Source organism: Anopheles aquasalis, chromosome 2, assembly GCF_943734665.1.
Source record: "Anopheles aquasalis chromosome 2, idAnoAquaMG_Q_19, whole genome shotgun sequence".
Lineage (NCBI taxonomy): Eukaryota > Metazoa > Arthropoda > Insecta > Diptera > Culicidae > Anopheles > Anopheles aquasalis.
In genome coordinates, this window is record NC_064877.1 from 47,800,001 (window position 1) to 47,810,565 (window position 10,565).

At 46.5% G+C, this 10,565-nt stretch overlaps 1 protein-coding gene across 1 annotated transcript; it reads right to left on the reverse strand.

The window, feature by feature from the left end:
• Window positions 1-9,394: 9,394 nt before the first annotated feature.
• LOC126569910 (neurogenin-1) lies at window positions 9,395-10,003 on the reverse strand. Its single transcript, XM_050227311.1, is given in 3 exon segments — window positions 9,395-9,664; window positions 9,667-9,731; window positions 9,769-10,003. Coding segments are annotated over 3 exon segments (570 nt in total).
• Window positions 10,004-10,565: the final 562 nt, after the last annotated feature.

A 10,565-nucleotide genomic window follows, 5' to 3' on the forward strand; every position in this document is an offset into this window, starting at 1 on the left:
CTTCCCTGGTAAGCGAATCACCGTGTCCGATAGCCTTACTCGCGCAGGATTAACACTGTAAGCGATACTTTCCGATTCGAATCGAGGGGGATCCGATACCGGATCGGAATCCTGACAAAAACGAGAGAAACAGATCGAAAAAAAATGCGACCGGATTGCTATTGCTGGACGCCACTAAGCCCGTCGATCGGCAATCCTTCACGGACATCGCAACGCCAACTGTTGGAACCGGAGAGGCCTCATTACGATCGGTAAAGGGAAAACAAATAAAAAACCATCAAACATATGCCAGCACGTGCTGTGAGACTGTGCAAAAGGGAAAAGAAGGGAAGGATGGAGTAAGATACGCACCTCTAGGGCCAAATGAACTAGTAAAGTGATCCTAGGCCGGATCGTGCTGCTTCACTTGATACAAATCTAATGACCAGAAACCATTCCTCATCGTCGTCGTCGTCGTCGGTCAGACCCAGCGCGCGATGACCAGACGCGATCGCTGCACACGTGGCGGCACAAGGCACTCCCTGAGCACAGCACAGGCGCTGTCTCTAGGTTTTCACTGTCCGCCTTTTTTGTCCATTCTCGGTTCCCCACTGTTTTTCTTTACTATTCTCCCTTTCGTATCCTTTGGCTCAAACGATCGCATCCTCCGTACCGTCAGTTGGTGGAAGCTAGGAAACTGATCCTTGTGGGCGCACTCGACCAGCGCGTTCAGCTGTTGCTCGTAATCCTTCGCAGTCCGATCCTTCAAGCTCTGGCGGGGCATTTTCGGGGTTTTTTTTTGTTTTGTTTCTGCTCCTTGATTGGCGATCCCACTTCCGACTGCATCCTTCTGCATCGGAAGCGGTTGCGAATGTTTTCGCCAAATCTTTCCGAATGCACAACACAAAAAAGAACCCCCGAAATCACATCACTTCAAGCAGTGTCTTCTGGGGCAGTGTCAGTCCGTTTCAACAGGTGAACCGGAAGTATTACCTCGTAGCCACATGGAGTAAACGCGGGGTTCCTGTTACTGGTGGTTCAGGATTGCGCGAGGAAGTTACGGCTCACCGCGACTGACAGCTCGTTTCTCGCTTCACGACGGGATATTTCCCGTGTTCCGGATTGTAGTTTCTTCCAAAATCTGCTGGGAAAATGGGATGGAGAATTTACATAATCAACTTCCGGCCTCGCACCTTCAGCGCTCTCTGTCCATTTTTGGAGTACTTTCTTCTGGAGTAGAATCATCATCCTCAGCGTGATCATTCTCACTTCCCGCGCCGCCAGCACCGTGCGATCGGAAGTAATAAATAAACGAAAGGGGTGGAAGATGCCTTCCGCTGGCAGCCTAATGCAGCGTGCAACATATCCCTGCGCTGCCCTGCCAGCCAGCCATCCTCGAAGTCACGCCGTGACGTAGCAGCATTCGGGCAACCACCTCCTAGAGATCCTTTATGAACCATCGCTAATCGCGTTCATCGCGATCGAAATCGGTTTCAACCATTTCTCTGCATTTGGCTCTCGGCTCAGCTTCCACGGAACTGCTTCAACATCTGTTATCACACTGTTCCCTCAGCGAGTCCTCTGCCTGTCCCTTTTGCTCTGCGGTTGGTTTAAACGGTGCAACCTCAAAACGACATCCCAAACGCGGAAAGGCACAGAGTGAAAAGGTTTGGGGGCCTCACTTTTCGGAACTAGACATTAAATTAATGCTTCCTATTCAGCCAAAGGATTCTCCTATTCTGGCATCGGTCGATCGATCAGTCGCTCTGAAGGGGTTCCTTCTTCCTCATCGCTCTCTCCCGGCCTGAGACCCTTGTTTTCGCCGATGACACCGATGGCACACTAATGATGCGACCCCATCTTGGGACCCGTTTTCGGCAATCTTCGGCGCTTTTGTGCTTGGTCCGCCGATCGATTCACTCGGGATGGACCGGAAATCGATTTTTGACCTAGTTGTGAGTGTGACTCGCGCGTAAGGGTTAGTTAATGACTATCATCAAACAACAACCCCGATCCCGCGGGCCAACGGCAGGGCCTCGATCGTTTTCTCGCGCGCAGATAATTTGCTCTAAAAATTAAATGCACTAATTGAGGTGAGGAATACCGGGAAATCAGTGCCATCGGTAAATGTTGTTTTTGTAAAACGGTGTCCAGGATGAAGGGCCAGGATCGGTTTATCCTTTTTCGTTTGATTAAAAGGGAATCCTTTCCGGAAAATGTGCTTTCGGAAGACTGAAGTCCTGAAATCAGTTCAATTATCGATAAATATTGTGGAGCAATCTGGAGGAAACAATTATACGTTAGCTAAGAGAATGTAAGGACCTTTTATCCTTTATCCGGCAAAATCCTTGGTGTCACTCCAAATAACATGAACAAGAATTATATTAGGATTCACACCGTTGACTTGAGGTTGATAGCAACCAAACCGGCCCAATATATGGCCTACTGTGGAGAGCAAATTTCCAACACAATCCTGCATCTTGGATCCAGAATCCTGTTCCCATAATCATCAACCCCGTTCACTGAGTCCCTGGAGTGAGTAGGCGCTGCGAAGGCATCAATTTCCCAAAGTCACGTCCACAAGAACGCAATAATCGGAAGCCGATCCCTAATCGGATCCCGTATTCAGCGCTTCGCGGTTCAATTTAACCACTTGACAAGCAGAACGATCCTGAGAACTCAATCTCCAAACACCAGCAAGCCTGCTTGGATTGAATTCTCCTTGATCATGCTTCATGCTGCCGCCACACTTTAAGGATGTCCTCCGCTAAACCCTATCGCTCAAACATCGTGCCTAGCATTCGTGATGAACCATGAACCTGCCAAGGCCTTTCGGGATTGATAAATTAAGATTTCCAAAACTGACTGACGCTGACTTCCATAAAACAAAGCACCGGAGCACGTGTTTGTTTATCCTACGCCGGACAGCAGAAGACAGGGGGCGTGTTTGTTGAAACTAGAAATCCAAACATCGATTCGGGCTTTTCGGCCCGCACCTTATTCCATCATGCGGTTCCAATGAAGTCCGTTTGGACTTTTGGTTTTTTTTGTTTTCCCGATGATCCATTTCATAATGTCCACGAGTTCGGCGAAGGAACGCACGCTGTGATAATCATACGCACCGCGACGCGAGCCCTGCCACATTTAAATATCCTTTTTTTTTTATTACTCCTCGAAGCAGCGGAAAGGCTACGAAGCCCCTTTAACATTACAACTTCATTCTAGGCCAGTGAGGCGGTTTTGGAATGAACCCCGCGGACCTGATCGCCGAAAATTCCTGGAAGCGTTCAGGTAAGTTGATCCTGTGCGCGGCGCGAGCCCGTACGCACACGGATACGCACCACACTTTATCATCCCAGCGGACCCTTATTATGCTTGCGGGACAATGTTGCGCCCGCGAACTAATTATAGGTTGTTGGTCCGATGGTTTGTAGAGGTCCGCCGGCTTCGCCAGCTCGTTAAAGCTGCGGTACGGCGAGCACAGTATGATCGATTACGCGTTGTATTGGCACCGTGTGCGGCCCATTCGAAGGGGATAAGTTTAGGAAGCCACCCATTGCCGACGAATAGCGCGTTCAGCACGTCGCGTTGCTGTGCGAATGTTTGTTTGCTCATCGGCGTCCCCGAGGCGGAATCTGGGAAGCCATTTACACGGTTTATTATGACAGTTATTGGACAGATGATTTTAGACTGCGCCATCAATCAGAAGTGCGTTTTGTAACGTTTTCCGTATGGATGCATCAGTTCTTTATTTGCGCCAGCAGCCCCTTCCATGCTGTCCTCTTTTTTGCAGTGCCTCTTAGTATCAGATACAGCAGCGAGCTCCCGTTACTCGTCTCAACAATGTTTAATCAGCAGAAAGTACGCTCCATTCTGTACTTGACTCTGCATAACCGATGGATAAGAGTGCAGCAGAGTAGTGCTCCTGGATGGTAGAACTTCTCATTTATGCATGGATGCCATACTGTTGCATCTATAACGAACCGATCAACGGCTTTAATTTTTCATCATTTATTCCATTCAGATGATTAAATTGAAACAATCAATGGGAACACACTGACCAATGGCGGGGGGTAGATATTATGCAAATCTCCCATTACCCAATCGCACCACCGGAACGTAATCGTTCTGTTAATAGTTTGGCCGAACCATGGCGCAATGGGCCGCTGCGGTATGGCCCGTTAGACATAGGTCACTGCCGTAGCCGTGGGTCAAGTGAAAAGTCAAGTGAAACCGAATGTCCCTCCAAAACGATTTCCCTTGGTGAGGGAGCTCGATCCAATTAGTGCGTCAATCACAGACGAACCACGGACGGAGTGCGGGTGTAATCCGGTACCGCAACAGCACTAAAGTCAATACTCACGTCCACTCGGTCGCTCGCGCTTGGTGATCTCGGTCATTCGGTGAATCGCAAAAATCATCCTGGCCACCGTCCAGTGTGTGTTTGCCCACGGCAAACAGTGGAAAATCTCGCGAAAATTGTTTGATTTGAGGGACGGTGGTCGTTCTGACGGACGCTCATCACCGATGCAACAAAGCCGGAAGCAATTTCAGTTTTCGTAACAATACACCATCAGATACGAGTGTGTGGGCGTTTGGAGAAAATATGGAACAGCACATCACGATGATGACAAGATTCCATTCAAAAATAATATGGCAAACATATGGAAAATCATCATTCTGTTGAGAGAGTTTGTTGTTTGCTCGGTGATTTTGTTTGTAACATTTCGGGATGCCAAATTTATCGCTGCAGCTCATTTGATATTTAGCCAGTAGTATTTGGTTCCTTTTTCCTAGATGATAATTTATGTAAAGTTACGAAATAGTGATCGTTGAGAAGTGTCTGAGGAAAATGTTTTTGTTTTTAACCTTTCTGTGTCCTTTTTGTTTCGCTAATGTTCGCCAATGTCACAGTTACACACTGTTTGGTGTATTGTCCTTAACAATTAATGGATTGTGAATGGAGAGAGAGTAACTTGCCAAAAACAAGTCTTTTATTTTATCCATGCTCGACCACCATCATTCATCCTCTTCTTTACAGCTGTTAACGGAGAGTAGCCATGAAACTTTCAGTAACTATTTTATAATTTACTAATGAACTAACCACAGGAATGCATAGCAGAACATCTAGCTCGTAATATCATTAATGTATCATCATCACCAGGACCGTCGCTCGTCTCTTGGAGGCACTGGGCACACAGCTATGATAAGAGGTCTCCCCTTATTTTTTTACAATTTTAGCGTGATCGTTTCGGTATTTTAAGGATTTTACACATTAAACCCACCTTCCAATGCTTTTTCGCCCTCTTCGATGCTAACTTACTACATCTTTTAAAGAGGATGCTGGACATTAAACGTCTCAAATGGTTTGTTATTGGCGAAAAAGTGAAGCAATCGATTTTACAGGTGTATGCCGATTTCAGTGTATTACAATAAAGATCATTTTATAGTAATGAAAAAACGTGCCAATCACTTGATGTCTGGTTTGAACGAAATGTTGTATGTATGGAAATAGCTCTCGGTGTTCAAATAGCACTGATAAAAATAGCATAGATCCCAATTATTAATTATTATAATTATTTAATCCCAATTATAATTATTTAATTTATTATTTGACTGTATGAAAACAGCCCATTGTATTAACTCTCCTCTTGGTTTTTTTGTTTACGTTTAAAAGCAGAAAAAAACAACCATAGGAATTGTAATATTATGATTTACGTCTTTTTACAATCAAGTGCGATTGTTGTCAATTGTCAAGAGGCCGCTAGTTTTGCTTTTAATATGAATTCAAGCTAAATCTAAATGCGGAGAGATTCGCATGTTGTAATGATCGCACAAAGCAAATTAACAACTATAAAACGCTGTTTTTGTACATTTGAAAATGATCTCAAACTATTTCAATTGGTTGAAATATTAGCACCAGACCATCTCGAAATACATTCCATTTAATAGATTATTGTTATTAGTGGAAAATCGAATCTGTGCTTTATCTTGTTTAAATAATCGATATAAATCCTATCAAATGATCCACATTGTACGGATGTAGCGCTCGCATCCTGAAGCTAGTGTAAACTTCATCGAAACTCTGCTCCACGCCGGCTGTGCCAGTCAACACGCATGCCACGCGACTGGCACACGCTCCGGTAACGATATGTAGAACTGACCAAAAGCACCAGCCACGAAACTCGCTCATGCGTAAGCATCGCGTCCCTACTGGACTGGACATGGGGCGGTATGGTGTGGGCTTCCTTTCCCTAAACGCAACTCCTGAGCCACCAGGCGGCGAGCCACGCAAAGCGCACTGGCAAAACAGGGCAAAAGGATGTTGTTTTTCCCTTCGCGTGAGGATGCGGTTTCTTAAGGCTGCCTACCGATTAGGCAACCATCCAACCATCGTTCGTTCGTTCGTTCGTTCGAAGGATATGGCGTCAGTTGGAGGGATGAAGGGCTCGTGCACACACCGCACGGACGTGGACGCGTTGATCGTGAACAAAGCAGCAAGAAGGGATCAAAACCGACGAACCGGGAGGGGCAGCGTTGAGGGAGCTTTTGGTAGACCATCGTAGAGGCTTCTGCCGAAGTCACTCGCCGCACGCCTCGGATGCTTTCCTTCCGAAGATGTTTGGTTTTTGGGGTGTTCAAGTTGCACCCCGAGAACCCAAGAACCCGACGAGGAGGAGGAGGAGGAGGAGGAGGAGGAGGAGGAGGAGGAGGAGGAGGAGGAGGAGGAGGAGGAGGAGGAGGAGGAGGAGGAGGAGGTGGATGGGGAAAAACTCATCAGGACCTAAAGGGCAACATATGTTGCCATTCTCCGGTGCCGGTGCTTTGGAACTATTCTATAACAGAGAGGAAGCACGGGCGAGGAAGGGAGAGAGTGAGAAGAAATTGGAAGAAAAAAAAAGGCTACACCGACATCGGACAAGTGACGCCTTATGCTGTCGTCAGCTCGGTAGTGGCAGCAGGACCCCAAAACCAAGCGCATCGCCAACACCCGGGAGTCGCACCAGTTGACAATTGACTGGAAGCGCGGCTTAATGCGAGGGATCTGGGAGGAAACAAAGGGCTGATACTCCTCCAACTTCCACAACTTCCGGAACGATCGTACACCGGGTGGCAGCGGAAGGATGCGCTCTGCCCTTCAAAGCCAACCAACTCCTTCAAGGTGTCTTCCTCTCCCACTCTCTAGGAAGGAAGAATCAGACCACAACTGGATCGACGTGAGCAGCGAGATCGAAAACAGGAACAGACGGTACCTGCCGCCACCCTATGATGCCCATTTTGCGTGCCGGTAAATGGTTAAACTAATTTTCGGTGATTTTGCTCTTCGCTCTTCAAACACTCGATGCCTCAGTGCCTGGGTACGCCCGGGGAAGGAACTCTGACGCACCAAATGAAGTGTGCTCGTGCCCATCACGACGACGAATCGAGCACGCGTGCTCAGCTTTCTCAAACATAATTCTAATGATTTTTCATTCCTGATTACCGCCTGTGCATGACCATGCCGTTGTCTGGCAGAAGTAGATCGAACGAAGTTCCTGGCTGCTGTTGGATCTTGCATCAACCATCTGCGAAAAACATGGTTACGTCACATTAGTTCCAGAGGGCCCGGCGCACCGCTCTATCCCGATTCGATCGACGAGAGCAACATTTGGCGAATTGTCGAGGGACAGAGTCACTACCTGATCGCACACTTATCTTATCCTGTGTGGCTGCGACTGCGCCTCCTTTCAGGACCCAAGATAGTTCCAGAAACCGGGCTGACGATTTCGAACGCAAGAAGGACGACTGGCTCGTCCTTTTCCCGGGGGACTCTCGTGCGTAGTCAGCGCCGTACCGATCGAGCACCATATGCCGTGGAAGGCTCCGCCAGCAGACGCTTCGTGATGTTTGTTTTGTTAAAATCTGCTGCCCAACATTTTACGTGGCCACGTGTCAGGGCTGAGGTAACGAACGCTTTGAGATGCCGTCACCGTCGACCCATCATTTGGCCGGATGAGCAATGGGTTTTGGCACCTAGAAGGTCCTACTATCAGCTGGCGCTGCGGGGAGGGATGCTCGATTATCTCATATTGCAATTCAAAAACGATCGTGGTGATCAGGGCTTCAACTTATAATCTTAAAGCTGCTAGAGTGAATGTGATCTTTCAGGTATAAGATAATGAATAGGAACAATTTGCTCAAACCCTGAATGTTCGCATTTTTTTAATATTTATTCTTCTTTGAGCAAAGTTGTATTTCAAGGACAGAAGTTAGTCGTGGAATATCGCTAATGTTACTTACAACTAGAGTGAGTCGACTGTTCGTAGAATAATGAATTAGATAAAACGGCCTCTAGCAAATCCTATTCTGGTTCTTACTAAACCGAAGTACTTTTGAGTTTAAGATAAGCTTAAATGCAGCTAATGCGGTAGAAGAAACATTTAGGCAATTTTAGGCGAGTATCATTAACATCTAAGATGTTTTTAAACAGATGCTTTGTGATTATTGCCATGTTCGAAAGATACACTGCTATTAAATCAAATCAAACAAAGTCAGCTAATTAACTATTACAATTGTTGGATCTTTAACCCTCTGAGTACTAAAGTAATTTACTGGATTTGAATGTTACGAGTGAGGCATGACATTCACAAAAAGTAGTATCCTGGCCTCCGATTAGATTAAATAATATTTTTACCCGAAATTAGTAGTTGAAAGCGCTGAATTTGAATTAATGAAATACCAAACGGTGACTACAAAGTTGATTCACGTTGAACATTCAAGTTGTTCATAAAAAAATATAAAAGAAACAAACAAGAACCATTTGGGATTCATGGGAAATATTGTACACATTGAGACAAAAAGTTTTATTAGAAAATAGCAAAGGGATAACAAATCTGATTCTCATTTAACATATAATTTTACATCAATACAATCGCTACGAGTAAAACAAGTGGATGGTTAAGCTTTTCTATACTTCTCTATAATCTAATACTTGAAAGAGGATCAAACAGAAATGGCCAGTCAGAAGGACTCTTCTTATACAGCTGAAGATCACTTCTACCTAAATTATCCTTTAAAATAAAAAAACAGTGAAATTTGGTTCAATAAGATCTAAGAAAAGTGAAAAAAGTTTGGGATTTTTGCACTTATTTATGCATCACTGGCTATGCATTTTCGTATAAGCAGTTCAATAAATAAATTGTTCATTTCCATAAAACCGCATAACTTATCCCACCCTTTCCTCGTCCCATTACCAATGTCATCATTCCACAAATTAACCAACCAAACAGGAGAATTCATTTAACATTTGTATCTATTTTTATTAAATAATATTAACAGTATCTTACATCTCACGGTGCCCGGAAATAATTTAACAGCAAACGAATAAGTTAACTATTGCTAGTGCCGCGTCCGCGTAACCGTGGAGCGTCGCTGCTCAAACCAACAGCTCCGCCAGTGCGCTGATGTACGTTTGGGCCATTTGCAGAGTTTCGTGCTTCGAAAACTGTCGATCATCCCCGAGCGAAGGCAGATACTGACGCAATCGATCGAACGCCTCGTTCAGGCCCTTCATCCGCTTCCGTTCGCGAGCATTCGCTGCCAGGCGCCGCTTCTTCTTCACCACAACCGGCACCACACCGGTACGCTTGCTTCTCCTCTGCTTGACCGGCGCCACCGATTCAACGCCATTTACCGGGGTGTCACTATCCGAAGGATTGCTGCTGCTGCTGCTGCTGATGGTGCTACAAGTGTCTTCAGCTTGCGTCGTCACACTTGACGGGCGAAGATCGGCGGTAACGATTTCACTGCTGCCCGTTTCTGTGCCAGTTTCGCTACGATCACTGACGATACCGGTGGACTGTGGACGACTCTGGGGTGAATTCTGTTCGCTCTGTTCAGCTCCATCGAAGAACGTGTAGTATCCGTTGTAGTATCCGTTGTAGTAGTAGCTATCGCACTCTTGTTCTTCGATCGAAGGCATCTGTTGCCCGTAGTATCCCGTGGTGTGAAGTTGTTGGAAGCTGTACACATCCATTGCACTCATTGTTGTGATCACGATGCGCCTGCGAACTCTGGCTTTAAATTCTGACTTTCTGAAGCGCTTCTACGGACGTTTATTCGTTTCTGATGCTGCTCCTTCTCCACCGACCTGCCTTTATATACCTGTCCGAAGTTCGCGGCGCGTGATCAGCCTCGGGAATCGGCTTCGTGCTCGGCAGTTCTCCTCGGGAACGATCTGAAAACGCGAACCAAGATTACACTTCTTCATCTTCATCTTCCTTTCCCTGTTCCATTCCAACCGGTCGCACCTTGTCTCCTCCTTGCCTCGAGACACCCCAAAAGGCACACGTGCCGTGTCTGAACCAATCATCAGCTTCGCACCATTCGCGTTTGCGCAACGTTTCGCCCCAGGCCTCAGCCTCGGCCGCAAACCACCGCATCCTCTTTTCGACGTCCTTTTGGCTTCCTCTGCGATCCCGGTTGAGTCAAGAGAGAGAGAGAGATGCATGGGGTGCATTGGTTGCTTTAGCCATTTTTAAATTAATTCAACTCTCCCACGGCACCGTAACCACCGGGGTCAGTGTGGCTGAGATTTCATCTGCTTC